Genomic DNA, 27,592 nt, shown 5'->3' with positions numbered 1-27,592 from the left:
ACAGAGTACAGGCTAATATGAGTGAATTGGTATTGACCAACAGAAGTGGTTGAAAGCTAGCTAGCTATAATTCATTTAACTTGTACTTAGTCTATTTTGCATTCGGGGGTAAAAAATCAAACCTATCTTCTCAAAGGAACAAAGAAAGTAAAACAAGAAAAAAGGAAAGGAGAGCAAAGAAGCACGGTTTATAGGAAACAATTCATAGTATTATTTTTATACATTTTTCTATTTTTTGGCCAATATGTATTTTGCTAATTTACTTTTCATGAGTTTAGTTATTTTAAATAACAAATTTATTGATCACACTACTTGGAAAAGTCTATGATTTTTAAGAAGCAAACCAAATATCTAAATATTGATTACGCAATTCACGTGTGGTTACAAAACAATAAACTGACTTATATCGTAAAGCTTTTCACGTTTAAAGGAGCGGTCACCCCGCTGCTTAAAATTACGGAATCGCAGTGACGTGCCGTAAACAGGAGGAGTCAGGATGAACAAAAATCGTGACGTTTACGGCACGTCATTGCGATTCCGCACCGTTTGCGTATTTTAAGCAGCGGTGTGGAAAGCATGCAAAAAACGGTGCGCATACGGTGCTTCACTGCGATTCCGCACCGTCACCGTTTTTTAAGCAGCGGTGTGGCCGCTCCTTAAAGCTGTGTAAATTCTCGGAACTGTGGGATTGATTGAAAAAGTGAAGGGTTGAAATGTTAATAAGTATTGAGCAATTCGCTTAGTTACTATTATATAATTATTTAAAATTATATGTTACATAGATATTTTATTAGGTGTTCGCCTGTCTGAATAATTACGTTGATGTCATGAATTGATCTCATATTGCGTTAAATAAAATTTAAGTTAGTTAGTTATACATTTATAAATTAAATAATAGGTAAATCAATTTCAAAGTGCTATTTCTAAGCATATATTTATAGAAACAACTTTATCAAACAAGAGATGAATACAGCCAAAGCCCTATCCATATAGCCATCACTAAGTTTTTATTGGAACAATAAAATTGTGGAATGGGTTACATAAAACGCAACAAGCGAAATTACGATGTAATGTATTGCAGTTGCTTATATAATTTACGGAAAATATTTACCCATTAGAAAACAAAAAAAAGATAGATCTCAAGTCACTTTTTACATTGCTGTAGAGGCTGGAAAGTAAGCAATAGATGAACGAGTAAGTTTGAAGGCCGACCCGAAGGGGAGGCCTTCGATAATACGAGTTCCGTTTCGGTTCCCGTACATTTTTTTGTTAAAATTTATGTTTGTTCGTTGTTTTATTTACTATCGAGTAAAATTTTCATGTTTCTTACTTTGGGATTGTCAACTACTCTGAGTAACTAATTAAATTATCTAGTTCAGCTCGGGAGGTACTTCATACTTCCGTAAATCTGGGATCTAATACGGTATTTGACAACTCCTGAATTTGCCATATCTTAATATTATTATGAAAATATAGATATACAGACAATGTTTAGCGAAGAGGAAACTTAAATCGGTTGAAGATTGGATTTATAGTGTTTTTTTGAAAAATCTATATACCTGTCACTTTCTCAAACGCTTTTCTCTATACAGCAAGTAGGGCGCTACTGGCGTGTGACGTCACATGCCAGTATGTCTTTCTCTGTCTAATCTTGAATTTCAAACCTTTATAACTTTGTTATTTGTAAAGGTAGCTTAAAAAATGTTTCTCTACTCGATAACAGGCATTGTGTAGTTTTAATTTATAAAACATATAAAAATAGTCAAATACCGTATTGGTGTCGCACAAAATTGAGCATTGTGATCACATTGAATAAACAGGATTTTATATCCACCAAGTTTATGTGGTACTTAGTAGGTACTATGCTTGTAAACCTACACTATTGCAAATTTAAAACTACTTAAGACTACCCATTGCTTGTGCTGATATCTTCAAAACTAATAAAAAGGCTGTTTCAATGTGGCGGAATCAAAATAATCGCGCCATTTAAATACACTAACAAGCAAAACATGACGGGCCACTTCCCAAACAAAGTTGCTTGAAAAGTTGCATTCGCTAAATCTTACCAAACCTTTACCAAACATATCATACTAAGTAGGAACGTTTTAAAATAGTACTTAGTATATATTATGTCAGCTAAATTGAAGTAGAGTCAGCCCTTAACCATGTGAATCAAATTACTTCCGGAACATATGCCTATTCCTGTTAATTATTATTTTACAAAGTACCTACACATTAAGTAGTTCTTATTTAAATAGTTATTATATTTAGGTACGGTTTTACCAAATTTCTCTGGCTTCCCGAAGCACATGCGCAAAATTTTTCAGTATTTTAGAAAGAATGGAAAATATTGTATGTATGTATGTAAACTCTTTATTGCGCATAAAAATTAAATAAATACAAATACACAGAAAAGAGAGCACAGGCGAGCTTATCCCTGAAATGGGATCTCTTCCAGCTAACCTAGAATAATGTATTCTAATATTATCGAGAAGAGACATTATACCGTATACAATTGTGTGCCATATTCAGCTATTATACCTACTTTATATATATTTTTTCCATAGATTTACAGCGTATCGCTCGTTTATTTACTAACAGTCTCACTTTACGGAAAACATAACACCTGTGTGTGAGGGACATTAAAGAAAATTGCGGTATAGCAAAACAAATTTATTTAGTTATCTACTTATGTGGTTTCGGATATAGGAACTGTCTTTGTATCTGCGTAAACAATAATTCACAAGCCGCCCGAGAAATATGGTTAATCTTGTTCCTACCTTGTTTAAATTATTTTTGGAAAACAATTTTCGACTGTTAATTCATTTTAACTTCTATAAATACCTACGCACAGAATAATTTGTATTATTATTCATAGTTATTATAATTACTGGTGATATAATATTTTGGAAAGATTTTTACAGTGATAAAAAATAAAATAAAAGTTGTTTTCAAAATTACAAAATCTAGAACTGTTTTAACTATTTAACCAGCAATCAGGGGCGGATTTGTTACCCTGGCCGCTCTAGGCCGCCGATAGATTGCAAACCACCTCCCCCTTCCCCCTCCTTCGCAATGCGTGAACTTACATAGAGTAAAATATCACGCGTAATAATTATAATTGACGTGTGAGTTCACAAAGGACAAACATAACTAAGAAAAAAATATCAGCAAGTTTTGCCAGGGCCTACTGGCCTATTGGGAAATCCGCCCCTGCCAGCAATTCGTAAGAAACGTTATTGTTATGTAAAAGAAACATTTAATATTTTCTGAGGGTAACTTTAATTAAAGTAGACTATGCAGATATATGGTATACTCGTAGCACGTATTCATATTTTCTTATATGTTGGCCAATTCAATTAAAAAGTGTTTTCGCAACTAAAAATGTGATATTTTACCTAAATATTAGGTACAAAATATTCGAATTACTTTAATGGAATTTGATATTTTATGTCAATTTTTACAAGTTTATTGCAAATTTTATTTGGTTGATACTCTAATGCAGGTGGGATGTGAGTGTTGTCTTTTTGGGGTTAAGTAGTTCTACAAGAAACGGTTACAGCTTCGCCATGTCCGTCTGTCCGTCCGCGGCTTAGCTTAGAGACTGTTACTGTTATAAAACTGTCATTTTGCGCGAGTGTACAGTCGCCATCAAATATTTCGGAGCGGCCAAGGCGGTCAACAATATCGGAATATGCACTCTATTATTAAGGTATTAAAGTTCATGTATCGATATTTTTGAACACCTTGGCCGCTCCGAAATATCTGACGGCGACTGTACATGGTAATCACGCTGACAATGAGATAAAATAAACTTAAAAAAAAACATCTAACAAGTAAAGCGAAGTTGATTTTTTTTCTCGTCTATAAACCCATATTGTGGGGTGTCGTTGGATAAGTCTTTCAAGAGATCCGCTTGCAAATTCTTAAACTTTAAATTGGTAATTTTTGGTAAGAGTCAAATACTTCAACCCCTCTCCATCTACAATTTGAATATTTACCGCATCTACGGAACCCTACACCGCACGTGGCCTTACACACGGTTGGTCGGTTTTCAATTTTATTTAAGGGAGAAAGGGGTAATGGGGGTCACTTAAGCGAGACTTGAAATAATAGAACAAATTTATAGCAAATCATTATTGCAACCGCCTCATAACAAAATTTATTTAATCGGCTATCATTTAAGAACAATTAATCATCACATTTGTAATCAATTTTGGGAAATATAAGAGCTAAAGAAAAAAAGTTTTGGCTCCCATTACCCTGAGGTCACCCACAAGTACTTTAAGAAAAAAAATTACCTGGTTTTCCCCTATGGACGCAACTAGTAGGTATGAAAAATTGGATACCTACATAAGTTAGGGAACCGACCGTACACTTCTACTACCACCACCACAATTGTAGCTACTTATGCCAGAACGGCAGACAGTCTACCAAACCCTGCATTGAAGACACCTCTACCACCTCTATTTTGTTATAATTAATATACATACTTATTATTATTCTTCTACATGTTAACATGATTGTGATGTTAAATATTCAATCTATGTATAAATATTCAAAACATTCATATTATAAAAAAGATACCTGTGAATCTCAATCCTGTAATTTAGTTTTTAATTGATTAGTTAGCAAATAAACTTAATTTTAGACAAAATGAATAATGTAACTTGTCATCAATAAAGCGCTACGTCTATGTAGTACCTACCTACATAAAAGAAGTAGGCACTGACTAATAGTTTATTTCAATAATTTGATTAAACGTTAACACTTAAAGTACCGCTTTAACATTTTGTTTTAGTATACAAATTTAATATATCGTCGGCCTAATTCGTTAACCGTCTAAGTCCATTTTGACTGTTGATAATTTTAATAATTATTTAATATATAAAATAAATTTCTGTTGTCATACTCAAATAAACCGAATTTTTAGTAAAACATCGCAAGACGCAACAGGCACGTGGCATCGCGAATAACTGTCAGTGCAAAACTAAGGCCCGAACTGGACTTAGCACATTTTCTGTGTGGAGATTCAGAAAGCAGTTTTTCGGGCATAAGATTTGACACTTATTTATGCAGAAATCGCCGTTATTCCTTTACTAAACGGTAGAGAATGGTGTGCACTTTTTGACAAGTATGAAAAGTAATTTTCACCCAAAAGTGGACTAAGCAGGTTAACGAATTAGGCCGACGTTCCATCTAATAGTATTTCATAAGTTAGTCATTGGTCCTTTAATTATATTCTACCTCTAAAAAAGTCAAGTAGTGACGACACATTCAAAAAAGTCTGTATGCCTATATAATACCAATTAATCTGCATTGTTTGGTAACCAGTTGTATTTTACGAATAGGTAACGATAACAAGTTCATTAAGTACACCCTCTCTAGGAGCACTAGTACCTAGCTTGAGACTGTTGTTTTATCTAACTCGAGGAACTGATTACGCTATACATTTACTATTCTATAGCATACTCCTAATAAACATATCTTTACAAGACTTTCGTTTAAGTTAAACGTGTTACTTAGTTAGAAATTTTGAAATGGGTAGGTAATAATAAAATGCGAAATCGCAGACCGACTGTTGGATTCGAATTTTCCCATGCAAAGAGTACAAGTGTCGTTCATCGTTCATCAAACACTTGCATCTACTTTATCTGTTAACGAGACAATATTGTAACAAATATGGTGATCAAGTTCTCAAGTGATCTGTATAGTTAGAACGGAGCTGATAATGTCAGGTCCTTGAAAGAGGTCATGTTTGTATTACCTACTTTGTCCAGGATATACATTCCATCTTCCGCATGATGGTCACTCGATGATCTTTTTTACCGCTATAAACTTTCACTTTTCTATGATATAGTAGTATTGTAAGATAAAATTAAAGGAACATTAAGCTGCTTGTCAGTGGCCAGTCTCGCGACAAAACGCTTCGGGGTAAAATGTTTAATAAATAAATAATACCTAGGCCTTAAAAAATTGTTGATGTTTGATAAATGCACGATGCGTTTTCTCTAAGGGCAGAATTTAGTCCAAATGAATTGTCGTTGTAAGATACTAATGTTTTAAAAACTTGATAGTAGATTCCATGGAGATGCTAGGCGTGTAGTATCACAAACTACAAAAATACAAATTAATTTGTTTCGTACGTACAAAAACAAAACATTCGAAAGGTTTTGAAGAAAGGCTACTAAGGATTGCGGTGCTTTTTATAATCCCCGTATAAAGCGCCAAAGAAGAACAAGGGTGTAGTCACGCGGCTCTGTGCCATGCCGCACCGACCGACAGCACGCGCGAAAGCCTCGGCTGTACCTACTTCCCCCACGCTCGAAGATAACATCAGATCATTTTATTGCACTTAAGTATAAAACGCAATCTCTTCCGCAGGATTTTCTGCTCGGGTTAGGGTGGGACGGATACGTGACGGCTACCCCTCTCAACATTTTATATAACTACTTAGTCAGTACGATTCATAATATTTAATCACTTGATGTCAACCGTCGTTTGTAGTGATCAGGGCTCAAATATTAATCTGTTACCAGACTGAACTCGATGTTTTAAGTTTCAGTTAGAATAGACACACAACACTGTGAATCTAAGTCCGTTTAACTTTCAATATGCAATATGCTCAACGTTTCAGTTGAAAATATTGCAATTGTTTTCGGCATAGATAGTGATTGAAGTTTTCTAATTCATATATTGTTATGGAAATTTATCGACTTTATTATCAGCTAAAATTCCACATTTTGCGTATATTTAACAAAAAATAACTCTGTGGTCCATAAATAGTCAAACTTGTAACTATTCGTAGCGACTCGTACCGACTCGTTACTCATACATCTGTAGGTACAGAAATGAACAAAAAAAACAAGGATATCGTGTAGTGAACTCTGATAATAAAGTCAATAGTAAAACTAATTGTAACCATAACTTAAGCCATGTTGTTGTAAGCATGTACGTATAACTAATATAATGTAATCAAAATGTTGAATGTATAATTAATGTATTTATTTCCTACTGAAGCCGATGCCGATGGCAAGGAGTGGACAGAGGCAGTATTGCCTAAGCGTTTCTGACGCTCGCGATCGCATTCAAATGACAGTTTTTGTATGGGAAGTTTTGTCATTTGATTGCGATCGCGAGCGTCGGCAATACGGCCTCAGGTTTGACAAAGTTATCATAAATTTCATGGCGTCGTCGTCGTCTGATTTGGCGCCATTTCGATTATACGTAGGTAACTAAGATCAGTTTGGTCCGTGTGATTGGTTCGTGGAGCCCAGCACGTTTAGGTACTTTTAAATTATTAACTTGCTCAACTTTAAGTTGGCTGAGCTGATTTGTTTAAAATCGCCTACAGTTGCGCCGTTCTTGAGTTACTTATTTAACTCTTCTTGAATAATTACAAGTACCTACTGAAAAAAAATAAAGCTACGGCCACATGGTTACAAGCCTACGTTTTGTCATGCCAAGTCCTTTCAGCAGGCCTAATTCAAAGGCTAGATTCAATGACTACTTACTAATGTTATTTTATATTCCCAATAATTGTTACCTTTATGAACTAAGTAGCTATTTTTACTTGTTTAAGACGTTTACTCTCGAAATGTGTTTTATTTGATTTGCAACATAGGTACTTCATATACTGCGAAATTACAGATGTCGTACCTACTCATAATTGTTAAGCAGGTACTTAAAATACTATTAGGTACTTAATATTATGCATTTGCGGGGCAATTCATCTTTTTAGACAAGCTTATTGTTGTTAATGTAATTGTAGGTATGCTGGCAAGAGCCAAAAATGGGTCAAGGTAGTTATTATTGTTGTTTTATGATATATTTTTTCACTTATACCGGGTGAGGCCTGTAATATGAGCAAATCATTAAAACATAAATCATACTCTTCACTTCAAACTGAACAACATTAGTTCAGCGACTTTCAAAAATAATTACTTACTTGGTTTTTTTATTTTTATTACACTTTTAAGTTTATTCGAGAGGCAATGTAAAGCAAAATGCTTGACGTTTGTACCGTGACAGGTGACGTCAGTTGTGTTCTAGGATGGCGTACATTGATAGCATTATTTAATTTGTATGAAAAAAATAAAATTCAGTCTCCATTATTTTTAAAAGTCGCTAAATTAATGTTGTTTACTTTGACGAGGACGATCTATGTTTTAATTTTTTGCTTGTATCACAGCCACACCCGGTATACTATACATACCTGTTATTGTATACTAAATATTTTATCCTGCTTAATCACTTAATATTTAGTTTTACATTGGTTTAACAAAACCTACTCTACTCTTGAATAAAATGTTAACGACATACTTACAAGCTTAAAATAAAATGACAATGAATTAAGAGACAACTTGGATTTTCACGAATTCATTGATACTAAATAATTCAGGATTATCTGAGCCAAGAAATCGAAGCCTAAAAGTTATTCATCACTTTCACTTCCCTCATCAATATCATCATGGACATTGATGAAGAAAGGATAAAGTTCTTCTTCTTTTGTTTTGTCCTTTTCTTTGTAAGCCTAAAAATTTACATTGCTATTATCAAGACTTGCTGGCCCTGCTCTAAAAACTAACGCCCTAAGTCCATAACTTTTCTGAACGGAAAGTTCCTCCAACTGCTGAAGCGTTGAACGTGCGTTAAGGGTCCATCTTTTCTTGATAATCGCTTATCTATTATCTTGTGCTGAACTAACTCAGCTTCCCAGCTTCTACGAGTATGGATAAAGAAAAATACAATAATCGTGGAAATCGAAAAAAAAGGAATCGTGTTTTACCCATCGATACTAATAATATTATTTTCACAATATCATTTCTTCCAAGATGAGTTAATTTTTAATAGATATTAATTGCCCCGCAAGTCGCAGCTGACAAGCAAGCAAAATTAACTGAGCCCTGAATTTTTTTTTGTTAAGTAGTTTTCACGTTGAAGTTTCTAGCAAAGGGTGAACTGCGTTCGACCAACTTTTATTTTCTTCAGTCTTTATTTCCAACTTGTCGTATTTGTTTATTTAACGCTACGCTTGGACATGCACTAGCAACTTTGCAAGACGATGCATTTTCTTGCCCACTGTCTCGGCAGTTGACACGATCTCATAAGATTCAAATGTTTTTACGTGACTACCCCAAGAAAAAAGTGTATTGATGGTAGGGCTCATATGAGCATAAGTACCTGAGCGACCGCGCTGAGCTGAGTGAGCTGTGCTCCATCTAAAACTCGTTAATAAGCGTTTTCCCAGAGATAAGACCAAGCTAGATTGATTTGTCATCCCCGAAAACCCCTACATACCAAATTTCATCGAAATCGTTAGAGCCGGTTCCGAGATTCTGATTATATATAACAAGAATTGCTTTTTTAAAGGTATTAGATTAGATAGATCGATAGATATAATTTTATTACTTTATTGGATTTAAATTTTTTATAGGTTTTCTTACCAAGTTGGGTAAAAGGAACCTTACTGGGATAACTTTGATATCCATCTGTCTGTCTGGCCGTCAGTCTGTCTGTCTGTCAAGTCTCTTTTTCTCAGGAACGCATGGAGGTATCAAACTGAAATTTATCAAATACTCAGGTCTGCTACCCCAACGCAATAAAAAAAACAGTAATTACGAAAGGTATCAAAACCTATAGGGTACTTCCAGTTGTACTAGAATCTCTACCTATGACAATAACCAATCTAAAATGATCCCACAGTTTATATATTTTGTTTAGGAACAGGGTTCTTCGAACACTGAATATTCATAGGTACCTAAAAATTTGTGCGGAACCCTCGGTGCGCGAGTCCAACTCGCACTTAGATGGGTTTTTAAATATTTTAATAATTTAAAATACGAATGTCTTCACTTTTGTGATTAATTTACGTTATGAGAACCCATCTGTAAATTAAATATTTTATCTAAAATCGTAGCCATAGAATACGGCAACACTGAGCCCTCGCTAGAGATTTCAGCATATATATTCTGTGTAACAAATACTTCTGATTTGTGTTTATTAGCTTTATATAGTAACTCTAATCGCTGTTCAAACGTTCCGAATCACAGTAGCAACTCGGTTTATATAATTAGGATCGAGAGAACTGTAGTCCAATTAATATTGATTAACGTTGGCAACAAACGCTCACTTCAAATAGATTAGATCGGCAACGACAGAACAGACAAACGTACCTATTTGGTACACGTGTAGCAAACGTTGTTGCACTACAGTTCTCGAGGTCGAGGCGATGCAATGTAGGAAATACGAAATAGTTTTTGGACCAAATGGGATTATAAAAAATCGCTGATCAGCCACTATGATTCGGAATACATTTTTGTGATATGTAAACGATACGTTCTAAGTTCAACCTTACTATTATAGAATGGTTAAAAACTAATATGTGTTTTACTAAGTATGACAATCTTTTTTACCAAACGTTCAGTGGAACCACGGCATATTCGCTGATACTATCAGGATGTACGTGGTGCTCGCAACTTTTAAACTTAACACAAGCATTTTTAACACACTTGATAGCGTCAGTGATACTGCAATACCGCGTAACTAGCATAATTTTCCGTAAGGTATAATTTTCACTGCATTAACAGTACTAACATTGTACTGTTCTACCAGTGAAAATTATACCTTATGAAAAATGCAAGTTACGCGGTATATCAATATCACCGACGATAGGTACCTACGACTATCTATAATATTTTTCACCTAGTTCTGTGACATTTCGAGTTTGAAAGTTTTAGAGATGTACCATTTATCGAGTGAACTATCGATTTTCCTACGAGTAATTAGTGCCTATTTTTGGAGAAGTTGCATTATATTAAAAAAAAAACCAGTTTTCCTCCCACCGGGACACCGTCAATATAATCCCTCAAACGAATTACAAACTCCCGACTCTAGGAGTTCAAAACAGTATTTTGTGACCGTTTCGACATTTTGCCAAAAAATAACAACAAACTTAACGAGAAACAGTAACAAAAGTCAACAACAATAATAACAGAAATTAACAATAACAAAATACAATGCAAAGAAAATGCAATGAAGACTCAACTCGTATACAAGGCAGACTCTAAGCGGCAGAAATCTAGCAAGTTTTGTTTAACAATTTAAAATATCTAAATGTTCATTGTTATTGAATAATGCACCGCGGCAATTGCCGAATTTGCCTATAATGTTGTGTCACGTCACTACTCTGTTCCGTTTCACACATTGCGTCATTTAGAAAAATAAATATTTTTCTATCGTATTCGATGGAGACTATTTAATGGACACTGATATGGCTATATATATTTACCCCCTTATTCATAAAACTTAACAAGCCTATGTTAACTAACAAATGCTTTGTCCCTTTCTAACAAATACAAATGTCGAAGTGACAGATAAGGACAAACGAATTTTAGCGGCATTTTAACTAAAATAGGTTTGATTGTCGTTTATGAATAAGGGGGTAAAAATGTACAGTTTTAAATTTGTATGATTATTTTGCTTCAAACTAGAAATTATTTTAAAAAAATATTTCGCGAACATAGTATGCGTAATTCGGAAAATTTTCAAGTGTCACAGAACTCATCATAGGTGAAAAATACAATAAATATCGCAACTACTGAAAGACCCATAAACTAATAAGCTAATCTGAACCTTTAAGATTTAAGTTCACTCAGTAATATTCGAGGTTTTTTAATGGGTTCCGCGTATAAAATAATGATGTTTTTGTTTCAAAACAAAAATCTTATTATTCAGTCATTGCTAAGATTATGACAAAATATTGAACAAGTATTTTATTTTGTCAATTTGACAAATAATTATGAAAATATAAGCAGTTAAAGTTCCGCGTGACGCTCGTACAGGTCCCCACTCGCGACTTCAATGCGCGTCATTTTTGTATTTTTTTTTCTGATAATCTAAATGAATAAAACCACTGCCCAATTGGTACCTACTAGTAGAATAGAATTTTTCAACGTACCTTACTACAGCTAAACATTATCCACTGACAATATACTTTAAGAGTCTATAGTAGGATATTTTTGATATCATATAATATTCCTGAAGTATATTTTCAATTCAGTTATCAAAGAAGAGATGTGTCAATGAAATGATAAAACGAACAGGATTTTTGATCAACTTTTTATTGTATGATTAAAAGGTAATTTCTGTTTTATGTGCGTATAAACTCTGCCAATTTTATTTAACACAGAATATTTTTAGAATTTATTAACAAGTTTACAATGTGTTTACTAGTAGACGCACCAAGGCGCATGGTCGCATAAAATAAATTGCAAAGTTATTGTATAAGTAATCATCACATGACGTTATTAGGTGGTAAACACTTGATGACATTAATGTTACTCATTATACTAATCATAAATTAATAACACAATGTATAATACTTGCAGAACACGCGGCGCGGGGCGACCGAGCCGGCTGCCGGGAGGCGGCCGGACTCTTCGCGAATGCAAAATAAATATCTACAAACTAACAACTACCACCCTCACACTAATATAACGTAAAAACCAACTCAAACAAGTTTCATTACTAAGAATAGTAACTACATTCGTTCATAAACAAGTAAAGCACGCCATCGTTTTGCCATAGTGCAATAAAGTATCAAATTGACTACACAAGTTTTTTGTGATGATAAAAATATTTTATTGCGTTTTGAGCGGAGCAGTTTCATGTATCGCTGATACAGCTGCCCGATATCATACTTACCGGATTAACAAGAACCATAAACCTGATCCGGAAGACAACGATTTAATTATCTTAACTTTATAACATCATTAACCCTTCACTAAGCTTGGTGAAGTGCGCCTTCAAAATATTAAAAAAAAAAGACTTGCGGGGAAAACTTGCTGTAAAATAGTTCAATAGCACGTGAGAAAACTTATTATTTTTTTGATAAAATTACAAGATTGATGAGGCCTGGTTAAGGGTTAAAAAGATAATTAGATATGATTTTACCGCCTACTTGCAAAAAATCAATCTAAGTTTACATTTTATGTGTATGCTTTATTTATTTCATATATTCCTTAAAATACAATGTTAATTGATGAAAACTGATGTCGCCGGCTGTAAGGAACAGCGAGCCATTCTCCCTTATTAACACGTGCCCTACATCATACAGAGTTAGTTATCTACACATGAATCTCAATGTTACTCATAGTCGGCCATATAAATTTAATTTGCTAGGGAGAGTTAACGTGAGCCTTACCTTACTTTTAATAAGATCATGCAGGTTCTAATACACCATTTAATGATAACCACTTTTTTTATAAAATGATATTCGAGCGGTAACTAACGATTTTTGTCTGCTTCCGTCTTGTAATACATACTCTGATTTTCAGCTCTGATAAGTTTATTATTTAAAATTCCCTGCACCATTAAATATGAATTATAAAATGATGGCAATATTTGTTTTTGGTCCCGTAGTGTGAATGTAGAATTGTAGATGGAACGATACCCGAGCATTATTGTGAGAGGTAGAATGTTTCTTCTAATAGTAATTTTATTACAAATCCATCTTCAATGGCGCATGATTTAGTAGTCGAACATTTAATTGCAATTAATCTTTTCATTGATAAGACATAACAAAAATATATAATTTACTTACAGACATATTTTTATACACTTTTACAGCGTGTTTTGACACAAAACTGGGAAATTTTTAATTTTACTTGAACTTTAACTCTACATGTAATTAAATAATATAAATTTTATTTAGTGATACTACTCAGTAGACAGAAGCAGCAAACAATCAAACCCAATTTATAATTGAACCTAAAACAGTCATATTAAAATATTAAAGTTGAATTTTATTTGGCTGTAAAAATAACACAGATTACAGATGTCTTAATGAAGTACGCGTCGACGCTACCACACGCGAGCAATCCGAACACCCAAACAAGTAGTTAGTCATCGAATTAATTTTAAACGCATACTTAACTATGCTTTTGTAACGTTACAAATATAATTAACATAAAACGATCTAGGTAGGTTTATATTTATGTAATTTTACAATCACTACTCAGAACGAGAGAACATCAGACAGGATCGACCACGCTCGGTCCTACGAGTATGCACGATACCGACACAGATGAGCAGGACAACAGGAGTTCGGTATCGCCTACTGCGTTTAGCTATGTACATCATTTTGAGCACTTTTACCGCTCCGTACGGCATTTATCTATAGTTGTCGGTCGATCGCAACCACACCTCGTGGGTCGGGCAATAGCCCTTAGAAGGAATAGAAAGAAAAATACAAACAAAATGGCCAATGTCGAACTGCGGCGCCATTATTCAAAAATAAAAATGGAATATGCATATAAATACAAACCCCCATCTACTAATAAAAAATGAAACAGACAAGGACAATAAAGCGTCATTACAAAACATATTCAAAAAGAGATGCGTCTAATTAACTCTATTTACAAAATATTTGATTACATGTGCAATTTTTTATTAGTAAAGGGGTAAAATAGTTATCAAAATTTATAAGTAATTAAAATGAGAGACCGTACGCGTCACATAGAATCAGCAAAAATTTGACCTCAAATCACAACCGACCGTCGAGTTGCAGTCGCGCTGTTGCGGCCGCGCGGGGCCGGGCTGTCCGCGCAGGGTTCTGTTCGCAGCTTAACAATATACATAACTTAAACTAACTCCTACCTACATACATGAAGAGAAATCACATTGGCATTACTGATCTTGGCACTCCGTGTCGCTCGCGGCGAGGTCGGGCTCGTCCAGCGCCGGGTCGCTGTCTTCGGGTGCGTCCTGGGCGGGCGCGGCGGGCGCCTCCTTCGCCGCGCCCTCGTCTTGCTCCTCGATAGAGTGTTCGTTGCGCAGGCTAGTGCCGCCGCACTCGCCCGTAGGCCTCAGCACGAGATACATCAGCAAATCGGAAAGGGATATGATGCCAACAACCTTGTCTTCTTCGTTAACAACTACTAAACGATGTACCTGGAATTTTAAATATGATTGTGCTTTTGACTCTTTCAAATATTCTAAGATTGTTCGCCTCGGTTTTGTATGTGCAACTTGTCAAATTGTAACTAATACATTTGTAGATTTATTATAGTTTTAGTTTATTTAATTTTAATGTAGTTTTAGTTTTTTTTTTATTGTACCTTTTATTTTGAATTTTGAGATATTAAACTTCAAGGATATAAAAAAAATACATTTTAAGTGTTTAAATACATGCACTTAAAAGTTTTTGTTCTCTAATATTACTACTGTTGTTGCCAGAGACTTCGTCTGCAAAGAAATCATATACCGCGCGCCCTCAGGAAGAATTTATTTTTTGGGGATAAAGATATCGTATTATTTACTCTGGTCTCATGGCAATCGGTTCTGTAGTTAAGGCGTTTACTTTCGCATTTATAACATTAGTGAAGATATTAAGTGCTATCTCCTTTCTGTTGCTAAATAGTGGAGAGAGAATGAGTAGATAGAGCTGTAAATTCACCTCAGCTCGCACTATCCTCTCCATGACTTCGTACAGGGTCTCATCTAGCGTGCACTTTTGCACGCCTTCGAACCACTCGTTGCGGTGCTCGTTCGCTTGTTTCAGGGACACATCCAAGTTATTGTAGGTCTTTTCCGCGGCCAAATTCTGAAAATATACGATAAACGGATTGAATATAATAGCGACAGTATAACAACTAGAGAAAAAAAAACTTTTATCTTTAATGCCTTTAATGTGTTTTTTTTTTCTATACAGAAATAGGATTGCGTTTGACCACACTCACGCCTGATGGTAAGCGAACACGTGGACTAAGATGGAGCAAGCTTGCCTAATAAATACCTATTCACCCTAGAAGACTGCCAGATTCTAACGATCAGGGAACAACAGACAGGGGTGTTTAATTTTAGAGAGGGGATTCGAACCCCCCATACATGGAAAAAGAATGACCAATACGCATGCGTCTTATCACGATAAGTGGTTCTATATGCTTCTGTAAAGTAACAAATACCTAGTAGTTATGCGTTCCACTTTAAAAAAATTTGGGCTTTACAATATTTTTATTGGGTACTTGTATAATTGTTATGTTTTGTAAGTCTACCAGAATAAACAGTTGTTACTCTGCTGCCCGCCTTTCAATACGTAACTATTTTAAATACTGAATACTGTTAATTCCATAACTATAGGATGGTGGACTACGCATGCGTGTTGTGTTTATAACAATAGGTGTCTCAGAACAGAACAGTAGTTACGTGTGTCTGTGTGTGGTGCTCTAAGGACTTCTGGGCTCCACATGGTACTTTTTATTTTCCACAACAAAAACAAACTACATAAAACCGACTCCAAAAAAATATAAAAATATCAAAAAATGGAATCGACTACAAATTCCTTGAAAATATTTTACTAGCACTAGGTACCTACTAGCTTGAAGTCGGTGCCTCAGTACGAGCCAGCAGGAATGGAACAATAGTCGTCTACCTCACCTACATACATACTATGGGTTTCAATGCATCCTGCTGGGTCGTGCTGAGTCACCGACTTCGAGCTAGTAGGTACCTAGTACTAGTAAAATATTTTCATCTCTCACTTTTTAGTGGTTCGTAGCCAAAGTACATCTCACAACGATTCCATGAAGCCCAAATACGGCTTAGTTACGTTGTTTTATAACAGAGTTCCGTTGCGTACCTTCCGGCTCCAGCATCAGATCAGTTCAAAATAATCATTAACTTAAAGCGCCTTCTTAGTCGCTTATCTAGGTATATTAATAATGATCGTTTATAGACGAGCGAGCATTACTTAGATTTGACGAGTTCCATTGGTCATCTACGGTCTTCTTCATCAGGTCCAGTCTACTAAATGATACTTTCTGAATGTAAATGCTCATTTTAATGCTAAAATGCCAAAATCGCCATAGATGTGCCTATAAAATTTGAGGTTTGCCTTCGATTTCCCTAGGATCCCATTACAGATCTTGACTTGGTGACAATGGGACCATCTCAGAAGAGTACCCTTTCAAATAAAAAAATAATTTTGAAAATCGGTCCACAATTGACTGATTACGTAATCGGCGAACATAGGTATATAAAAAATACAAACATTGGAACATAGAACCTCCTCCTTTTTTTAAATCGGTTAAAAATAATAAAACAAGTAACAACAAAAGAACGATGCCATGCGATAGCCTCAAACCTAACGTAGGCGTCCTTATGATGTTCCCAGATATAACGCCCATCTCTCTGCTAAACCTCTTAACCATGCCAGAAATTGCTTTACACCCTAATGTTCAAAGTCAGTTGTACCATAGTAAAAAAGGAGAAGTATGCACAGCACACTCCCGACCCTTTAGGAGACTTAACTGCCTACTCTGGCCGGACGCTTAGGGTTTTCGATGTCTATTTTAGATTAATTACGTACCGGCAAATAATTTTAGTGCGAAAATTAACTTAAAATTGTCTTATGTCTGTGTCTAGACGAACAAGATTCTATGGCGCTAAATTATTATTATACTAATTTTAAAAATATTATTTTTAAATTCGCCGGAGTGGTGATGGCGACTGTGTACATACTCGTACTACTCATGTTTAGGTACGTATCCATTATTTTTTCACGTGTCCCTGCACGAAACTATTACACAACACTTATATACTTACTACTAATTTACTACTATACCTTATACAAAAAAACTCATTCAACACAACCAAACATACCTAAAATACAATGCAATGACTCTTTATTGTAAACCAGAAATAGTAAGCACAATCTCGCATGTCAAGGTGTTTCGGCAGAAAAAACCTTGGCAGACATATATTCTGGAAATGAGGGTTTATTTCGATCCCTGGATCACTGGCCAAAAATTTTGCAAATAAGGTCTGGAATAACCCCTTTCAAGGAATAGGTCGAATTACCCAGTCACAGTCAAGGAAAAAACGGAACCCTTATAGAAACACTTTGTTGTCCGTCCGTCTGTCAAGACCCTTTTTCTCAGGAACGCATGGAGGTATCAAGCTGTGATTGATATCGAATACTTATATCTGCGGTCCCTTGAAGCCTTGAAAAAATCAAACTTTTAAGTCAACGCAATTAAAAGTTACAGTCATTAATTAAACAACGTGATTCTACACAAAATTGCCGTGCACTAAAAACCTATAGGGTGCTTTCTAACTAATCTAACTTTATTCCGATAAAATACGATGGAAAACCATTATGCACTACATGCGTAAACAAAAGCTTGTCAAAATAAGGGAACGATATCATACGATGACGTCAAACTTGGCGTAGATGTCTTTGAGACGACCCTCAGCGTCTACCAGCGGGAGCGCGGACACGCGGCGATTGACGAACTTCTTCAGCGCGTCTATGATCGACGTCTCTTCTGTCGCCGTCTCGATGTCGTTCAGAGTTCCGATCTGCAACTCGCGCAGCTTGCACTGGAGGTACGACGGCTTTGGGAGCTCATTTATCTGCAAATGCAACATTTTAATTTGATATTATACCATGAGAGCGATGATATTTGGATTAAAATTTACAAATTAAAATGAGATAAATAAAATAAAATAAAATAAATAATTAAATTTTCTTATTTGGATTAAAATCATTGAATATTTAAAAAAAGTATAAGCATTATAATAATTTCTTAAATGAATGATAGTGAATCCAAGAATAATAATGAAAGAATACAATTATATTTTGTGCCTGTATTTTATAAATTCTATAAAAAAAACTTACATATAGGAAAAGAAACCGCAGTATCCTCTTGTGTGTTAGTATGTAGAGGACGTTGCCGGTGTCGGGGTCGATGACCGGCAGCCTGTGGATGCGGTTTGAGATGAGGATGCGGATTGCATCGTAGAGCGATGAGTCTGGACCGATCGACACTAGAGACGATCCTTTGAGGACCTCTGTGGATAAATAATCAAAAAATTACACTAAATTTTACTTAGTTTATTTCGCTTATTTATTTAGCATCCAGGGGTATTGCAGATGTTTATGGGCGGTGGTGATTTCTTACCATCAGGAGACCCACTTGCTCGTTTGCCAATAAGTCGAATAAAAACATTTAACAATGTTGACGTGAATTAGTATAATATATAATATGTTACACCAAGCAACAATTAAATATTCATTCACGGGATGTTTCCGTCTATTGTAATTTGATAAGTAGGTAAGTGTTTATAGTGGGAAATTTCCCATGAGTCTAAAATCGTATGTCAAAGTCATTACTTTGTTATGCATTTCACAATAATGACTTATTACTCATAAAAGCCATAAATTTAAGTAAGTATCAAGCCTTTAAAAGAGGTTGTAAACTCATTGAATAAACCAGTAACCATTACTACAGCTACCAGCACTAATATCTGAAATAAATATCTGATACGGCGCTATTTCTAGGTAGGACGTGTCAGATATTTTTGCATGCTCTGCTGTGGCAAATATTAATACAGGTGACTGTACGTACGGTGACAATTAATTTATATTTAGTTATTTTCAAAGTAAAAAATATCATAGCAAAAAGTTTGGTCCCATGTATGCATGTGACTTCAAAGTGACCACAATCAATTACTGAAAGTACAATAATTGGTACCTCACCGATTAAAAGCCATCGCGTACTCGTATATTATTTTTGGCGATGGTAATCAAATCATGTTTGGTAGTGGCTTGCTATAAGTAGCGCGTCACTAATATTATAAATATGAAAGTTTGTAAAGATTAGATGTTTTAGATGTTTATTTGTTACTCAATCATGCAGTAACAGCTGAATGAATTTACATGAAACTTGGCGTCCAGATAGACAGTGATCTGCATTGAAACATAAGGTACTTGATATCCCGGTAATGTGTTCCAGTGAGATAATATTTTAAGTTTAAACAAGAATACAGGGTACTGTCTAGGAAAGGTGACTTATTATACCTCGGCTCTTAAGATGACGTGTAAACTTCGTTTGCAATCAATAGATGGCGTTGTGCAAAGTCAAAGTATTTTATTTGTTAAACATAGGTATAACTGTATACAGTGGTAAAAGCATATTGTGGTCTCACCATGTTTTGCCAATTGGCGTACAAAAATAAATAAAAATAAAAGGAATATTAAAATAACAAAATATCAGATAAAACTTTACAATAAAAAAACATTATTAAATTGAAATTAGAATAATTGTAGTATGTGTCATATAACATCCTAAAAAATAATGAAAAATTTAATTAATAAAACAGGATTAAATTATATCTTAATAAGTCACTCATTAAAAGAAAATGCCATTATATTACTCTGCATGATTCTATATATGTATTGAGCACTTCATCGCCAACAAACTGGTAACAGTTTGGCGATACCAAAATTTAGTGTATTAGCATGTGCCGTTTGATTAAATAATAAAAAAGTCAGGAAATCATGAATTGAATAGTAACAATTGTCAATTAATAATTTACATAACTCATTTTTAGGGTTCCGGAGCCAAAATTGCAAAAACGGACCCTTATAGTTTCGTCAAGTCCGTCTGTCTGTCTGTTTGTCTGTCTGTCTGTCTGTCCGTCCGTCCATATGTCACACGCATTTTACTCGAAAACTATTTATAGGGCGGGGCACTCCAAACACGTAACAGAAATTGAAGAAAAAAAAACTTTTTTAACTCGTATCAACGTGTTCATTGTTCGACAGCTCTTTCCCCCCCCCCCTCTATCTTGTAAACCGTTTGTACTGTAATACCTCCCATAGACGTAAAGCGGGGGTGATTTTTTATTTCTCATCCAATTTTGTACTATGGGGTAACGTTGGATAGGTCTTATAAAACTATTAGGGGGTTTGCTAAAACGATTTATCAATTCAGTAAACTGCAAAATATTCAACTTTAAAGTGCAAATTTTCATTAAAATCGAGCGTCCCAGCCCTTTTAAAATCTAAACCGATGGGTGGAATTTTTTTTAAAAATTCAGGATAGTAGAAAGTATATCAAGCTTACAAGGAAAACTATAACGGTTAAGTTTTCTTGATAAAATTATTAGTAGTTTAAGAGTATATAGCAGCCTAAGGTATAAAACATACCTAAACTTGGAATATTCCGTACAAAATACGAAATCCTTAGAAAAATTTTACTTAATTTTTTCGTAATGGCTACGGAACCCTATTTCGGGCGCGTTTTAATTATTTTACAATCAAATCAATCAAAATAAATCAATAAAACTAAAAATTTATAATGATATAGCAATGCATGAAAAATAAAAGGCACCTGCAAGGGAACAATTTTTTCCACTGTTGCTATTTAATTTCCTCTCAATCGAAGTGAAAAGCAGAGTGTAAAACTCGAGCATTAAACCCATTTCTCCTCGAAGTGTCTATCCACCCTCGCTCACCGTACCAGAATAACTAATAAGTACTACCGGTACCGGCTCGGGTGGATAAATGAATGTCATGGTTAAAATGGCTCGTTTTTGCTCTTGTTGTACAATCTACTATTGTTTTTGTTTATTTATTTTTCTTTTTCCATATGTTAGAGGTAAAACACAATCGGATTAAACGGAAAAATCCTCGTGACTCCATCAACGATCTATTTAAATACAAATTTGTACCTACGGAACCCTCGGTGCGCGGTCCGACTCGCACTTGACCGGTTTTTTGTAAAGGTCTTGCAATTACTGTTATCAAATTATTTGGGTAGTTTACGGATGAAATACTGAGGTTTATAATGTGTGCCAATGAAACCGCAATAATGGATGAAACTGATTTTATTACTTTAGTGCATATTCCATCATGGCCCACACTATGTTCGTATTTTCGAATGATCCAAAGATGTTTTTAATATCGTTTGATGTCACTGGTTTCATATATAAAGAATGTGGGGAACTAGAGTAAACATGCAGATGGCTTTTATTGTTGTTTAGTAATTTTCCTCTACAAAATGGTCATTAAAGGCATCAGTTTTGTCTCTTATGGTTTAGGGTCTTAACCGTAGCCTATTTGATTAATAAGTCGTTTTGGTTTTAGGTATGGCCTCTTTTTGTATGGAATTTGTTCTGAGTTACACTCCCTGACTTATTATTTATTTGTAGGTCTATGGATATTAGAATAGTGGCCCATTTAAATTGTGTTGATTTTAACAGCTGTTCCAAATTTGAAACTAATTACAGTACTATATTTGATACTGTAATAAACATTACGTTACTGCTGTTACCTAATTTCAAATCCAATGGAATTAAGTAATCGTGTAAACAAAGCAATTTTTCACGATTACTCCGTAGTTACATTTGAACGCCAATCCCGATCATATTCACATCTCAATGAACCGAACCTACCACTGCTTTTAACTGTAAATATGTTTATTTTATAGAATTAATTGGAAGACAAAAATTCGTTATATTTGTCAAATTGACATGATCATTTTTTACTCGCCGAAGTCCGTCAGTCCCTGGATTTTAGTGCTGCACGGACGACGGACTGACGGATTTTAGTGTTGATTGAACCAACTATTTTCTAAGAATTACCATTCCTGAGCTATCGCAATTCTAAAAATTGAAGGAGTCACGTTCTACATGATAGCACATTAACGTATGCCACATATACAGGGTGACTGGTAATTTCGAGTAGGTAATAGCATTTGTCAATAATTCTTAGGTTCATAGCAAATTGGCTTTCTGTATGCGGTCGGTGTATACCGCTACACCCGCGGCTGGTGTACATACATCCACATTATAATAACTTTATGTAAGGACTGCTATGATTGTTTTTAAAGTAGGAACTAAATAGTACATTTTGGGTATTTTTTTTGTACAGTTGTATTTTTATATTTAATATGGTCCCCCCACCCGCCATTCTGACTCTTTGCCCCATTAGACAGAACTCTGAAGCTATTTATAATAAAATGGTCAAGTGCGAGTCGGACTCGTACATGAAGGGTTCCGTAAACAGTTCAGTAAAAGTTTTTCTTAAAATACTTCTAACATAAGTTTTTTTTGCTAACTGTACTTTATGCCCCTGGTTACCAAAGTACTCGTCCAGACGACAAACGAGTCCAAACTCGATGCGGTCGTGTCGTTTATCACAGAGTTCCTATGGTCACCCGCTAGTTTTATCATCAGATCAACTCCATGTTATAATAATTATTGCATTGTCACCGGATTTATACATGCTCGTAAAATTTCAGCTCCATCGGTTGAAGATATCCACTTCAAATTTGAGTTGAAAGATTCCACCCGAGCAAACATAGTTACATTAGGTACTAACCCACACTGCAAATAAATACGAGTATAATGCTTGTAATAAGTTTTTGTAAAAAAAAAAAAAAAAACATTTTTAACACAAGCTTTTTTTGCCGAATGTACTTTTTGTTGACTGTACTTGCATTGTCGTCTAAACTTCATATCTGTACCAAATTTCAAGTCGGTGTTATTAGCTATTGAGGAGTTCCCTCCTGCAGAGACGATCCTGGTGGCCACCAAGATGTGACTACTAAATTATTGTATTGTCACCAAATTTACATAAGTATGTAAAATTTCAAGTCGATTGGACCACTGGAAGTGGGTCAAATTTAGCTTCCAAGATTTGACCCAAACGAACAATAAATAAATAAATAAACAAACAGGGCAAGCTAAATAAAAGCTTCTAAAAATATCGCCGAAATGTAAGCACTTGTACAAGTATTCCTAATAAAAAACAATTTGTATTCTCATCCTCTTTGGTTCTGGCTGTTTGCTTCTGAAGCCATTGTCCGCAACGCGCCGCGCGCGGCAAAAAAAAACTATCTGTCAGTTCATTCGCGGTAAATTCGGCGGACTTCTTATTTTGTGTACCTAATTAAATAATAAGATGCTCGACTATTGTGAATCAATTTTAAGTTGTATTATAAACCTTGTAAATAGTGTTAAACACTTAGTATGATTTTTTTAGTGTAAAAAACAATAGGTAAACATAGTGATTAATACGGCGTGGATTTGGCGAGTGCTTTATCAAAGTTGGCTTCAATGAGGTTTGTGGTTCATAAATTGCTTTATTAATTTTGCACAAAAACGAATAAACCACACAATCAGACAGGCACTATATTATACTATCGAAGTTTTTATAAAACATCATTAAAATCGCAAACTTAAAGGTAAATATTCAAATGACATAGCTACCCGTTGCTAGGCGACTCGGTCGCCTTAGCACCGGCTAATAACGCCTAGCAACAAAAAACGCTGAAAAAAACACGTTTCTAGTATGACGACCCCCTTTAATTTGTAACTTTATTTTATTTTTAGGGGCTGTTTCACCATCCATTGATTAGCGATAACAGACGGTTAAATGTGATGCCGTCTCCGTCTATTCGAACAAAACAAATAAAGACTGCATCACACCTAACCGCCAGTTAACACTAATCAATGGATGGTGAAACAGCTCCTTAGTATTTGCTGTTATAGCGGCCACAGTAATACATAATCTGTGAAAATTTCAAGTGTCTAACTATTACGGCTTCAGAGATAGAGCCCTGTGACAGACAGACGGACGGACAGACAGACAGACAGACAGACAGACAGCGGAGACTGAGTAATAGGGTCCCATTGGCATCCTTTGGGTACTGAACCCCAAAAAAGCGATTATATATCAATAAACTTGTATGTTCATTTCTTTACTATTTTGTCATAACTATAAACATACAAATAATAAATACCTAAATAATGAAATATGATTAAATTTAAAATAATTATTCACTGCTGATTGAAGTATCTTAAAGTGCATTCACATCACTAGGGCCATAGACAAGTCGGTGTCAATGTCAGTTACCACATTTGTTTACCAGATTACTTAATTCCATTGGATTCGAAAATACTACTACAGACAAGAAAGTTGTCATAGTAAAATCAATTTTTTAATGCTTGTCATTCATTGCCAACGGTTTTTGAACGCATTATAGAGGACATATGATATTCATGTTGATTCATAAATTGATTTACAATTCGGGTGCCGTCGTAATTCGATTAAGATCCGACTTTTCCCGATGGAAATACATTACACACTATATCTGTAATGGGCTTTACTGTACTAGGTATACATACGTCTCCAGGTCTCGAGGCGGTGCTCTTCGAGCTCTTCCATCGCGACGTTGGGACTGGTGTAGTACATCTGTAGAATTTTTATGAAGTCTGTGATGGTGAGCATCCCGATAAACTTCTGTCGCTGGGAATCCCATAGCGGTGCCGCGCGGACACCTACGCCAAATATAAACGAATGAATTAAATAAGACCTGCTCCTGAGTTTTGGTTAGTAAATAAATACTCGATTACTTAACACACAGTATAGTCAAAAGCTTAACTACCCAAAGACAGCCTAGAGTTAATTTATGCAACATATTATGCGTGAAAGAATTAATAAAAACTAAAAATGACGCTTTATTTTCGCTCCAAATATAATTGGCACAAAGATATTCTATATCGCGTTACACGCCCGAAAGAACTCGCTTGCTCCTTGGCATATCGCTTGGATGCGTCCCAATAAGAGGTCCATATTATACAGTTAGTATTATATCAAATTATATTAGGTACGCAGTGGCACACGTACAGACGAACCGAACCGAATTCTTATTTATGTATGGTTTCAGATTGCAGAGCTATTATGGCTAGGAAAGCTGGAAAGGAAGTTTCCTTTTTTAAATATGGAGGTGATACAAGGTTAGTAAAAATAAATATATGAAATCAGAAACAAGTAAATTGATTACGCTTGCATTCAATAAAAAAACCTTGAATGTTGAACTAATCGTGTTCCCAATTTTTAAAGCATATCTAATACTCTACAATCTCCACTTTATCGTAGACAGAGATTAATTCAATATAAGCACTTAATGAACTTACTCAGAAAAATAAATACCTTGAGCGGCAAAAAATCTGACCCTCAAATGTATGCAGTAACAGGTAATTTTGTATGTAGAGTGGGCCAAATTTTGTGTCGCTGAATGTTTTCAAGAAATATTGGACCTACTTCTTCTTAAAGAAACAATAAACATCAGGAACACGATTATACAGAAGTGGATACTGTCCGAGTGTTTGGTACAAAATACTATCTAAACTGAGCGACATTTTATTTTTCAATAAAAAAAACTGTGGGTTTAACTTTTAATAATGGGCGTAACCTTAATATATTACTTTACATTTACGTTTCACATGGAACAGTAAAAACCTTTGTTTCGATGATTAGGGATAAGTATTGTTTCGGAAGTACGTAGTCCGGATGAATTGAGCAACTGTATCAACAAAAATTTTACGTATATCACATAAATGTTAAAACTTTCGTAGATATTCACGTTCGCTTAGCAGTTTAAACCAGTGGCCTTGAGTGATTTGATTACAATTCCATCGCATATATATATATATATATATGAACGTTATTTATTACCTACTTATTCGCAAACCATCAAACACTTGACAGTAAAACAGGTGTAGTATTCGCAGCGTCATACTCAGCAAATAGGACAGGTAAATGTTCGCTCAGCATATTTTTATATCTTTGCATTTAATATTTATTGACAAAGACAAAGTCATGTTGTGATTCGACACAGCACCTTAATAATGGCATCATGTTATCTCTAAAATTATCATGACATTTTTTTTTTACTTGAATGATTATTTACTTACTAGTTTGATCCATTAGCCAAGCGAGTTCGCACCTACGCAATATTAAATCAACTCTGTACAGGGAAGTTCTTTTCTTAGAAAAATTACAGGTATTTTATTTCGAATATTTAATATAAATTTAATGATACGTTTGTATGTATACAGTCCCACTTTATGTTACAAGAAAGAATAACCACGTATCGCCTTAAATAGGAAAGCAGAGGCGGTTATAAACTTTACAATAGAACTATCCGTGATAGACGGGCAGGGCTGAGCTAGCTGAGCGCTATTTACTATACAAAATAATTATACACTCATTTCTACAGCATGTTATTGAATTTTGCTGGAATAGCGAGGTTACTATATAGTACAGTCAACGGGGTGTACATGCTCGTAGTTCAGTACGTTGTAAAAGTACGTAGTAAAAGAGACTTTTCCATTTTCTATTACTTAGTTATCATCGTAAAAACGATCACCAGTAAGCTAGCGTTGCAAATTTGATGTTGTTTTAAAACATAGTTATTACATAGGAATTACGTGCTTACTCTTTTAAAAACTAAGCAGTAAAACAAGCTGAAATGCCTGAATTGGCGTACAATGCGACAATAAGGATGCTTGCTAGGAAGTTGCGCAACATGTTATAAATTGACATCAGCGTTAATTTATTTGTATCATTATGCATAATTTATGAATGAGCTCAAAAAGTACAAGATAATTAATATAATAGCAATATTCAACCTTCATGCATATATCGAGTTGAATATAAATATTACACCTATTTGTAAGGATGTCACGCTGTTCAATATCGGCATTCGGCTGTGTAACAAAATTTCTAGCAGTTAAATAAACTGTGTGCGCGCTATTATCTTTTAAACTTAAAAATATAACACGATTGTAACTCAGATAATCGTCTTCCTTGCTATGAGTGGGTATGAGTGATTAATACACGAATGTAAATACATACACATGAAAAATGAGAAGCGCGTTAAGTATACATTTTTGTCATTTGATGCACACAATACACCTTGATAATAAGAATGTGGTACGACCATAATGTAGTCTGTAA

The 27,592-nt window shown here is 34.8% G+C and overlaps 1 protein-coding gene across 3 annotated transcripts in view; it reads right to left on the bottom strand.

Moving 5' to 3' along the window:
- Nucleotides 1-12,103: 12,103 nt before the first annotated feature.
- LOC141433708 (uncharacterized) overlaps nt 12,104-27,592 on the bottom strand; it is a 99,171-nt gene continuing 83,682 nt past the window's right edge. For all 3 annotated transcript variants that reach the window (XM_074095819.1, XM_074095811.1, XM_074095804.1), the window contains exons 12-16: nt 24,976-25,128; nt 18,680-18,852; nt 18,211-18,414; nt 15,458-15,604; nt 12,104-14,952 (exon numbers count right to left, since the gene is read on the bottom strand). In XM_074095819.1, the coding sequence (XP_073951920.1) occupies nt 14,689-14,952; nt 15,458-15,604; nt 18,211-18,414; nt 18,680-18,852; nt 24,976-25,128 (941 nt within the window). In that variant the 3' untranslated portion in view covers nt 12,104-14,688. The remainder of the gene's footprint in view (nt 14,953-15,457; nt 15,605-18,210; nt 18,415-18,679; nt 18,853-24,975; nt 25,129-27,592) is intronic.

The sequence above is a fragment of the Choristoneura fumiferana genome, chromosome Z (assembly GCF_025370935.1).
Source record: "Choristoneura fumiferana chromosome Z, NRCan_CFum_1, whole genome shotgun sequence".
NCBI lineage: Eukaryota > Metazoa > Arthropoda > Insecta > Lepidoptera > Tortricidae > Choristoneura > Choristoneura fumiferana.
Note: the sequence above shows the minus strand (reverse complement) of the source record. Positions and strands in the feature narration are given on the sequence as shown.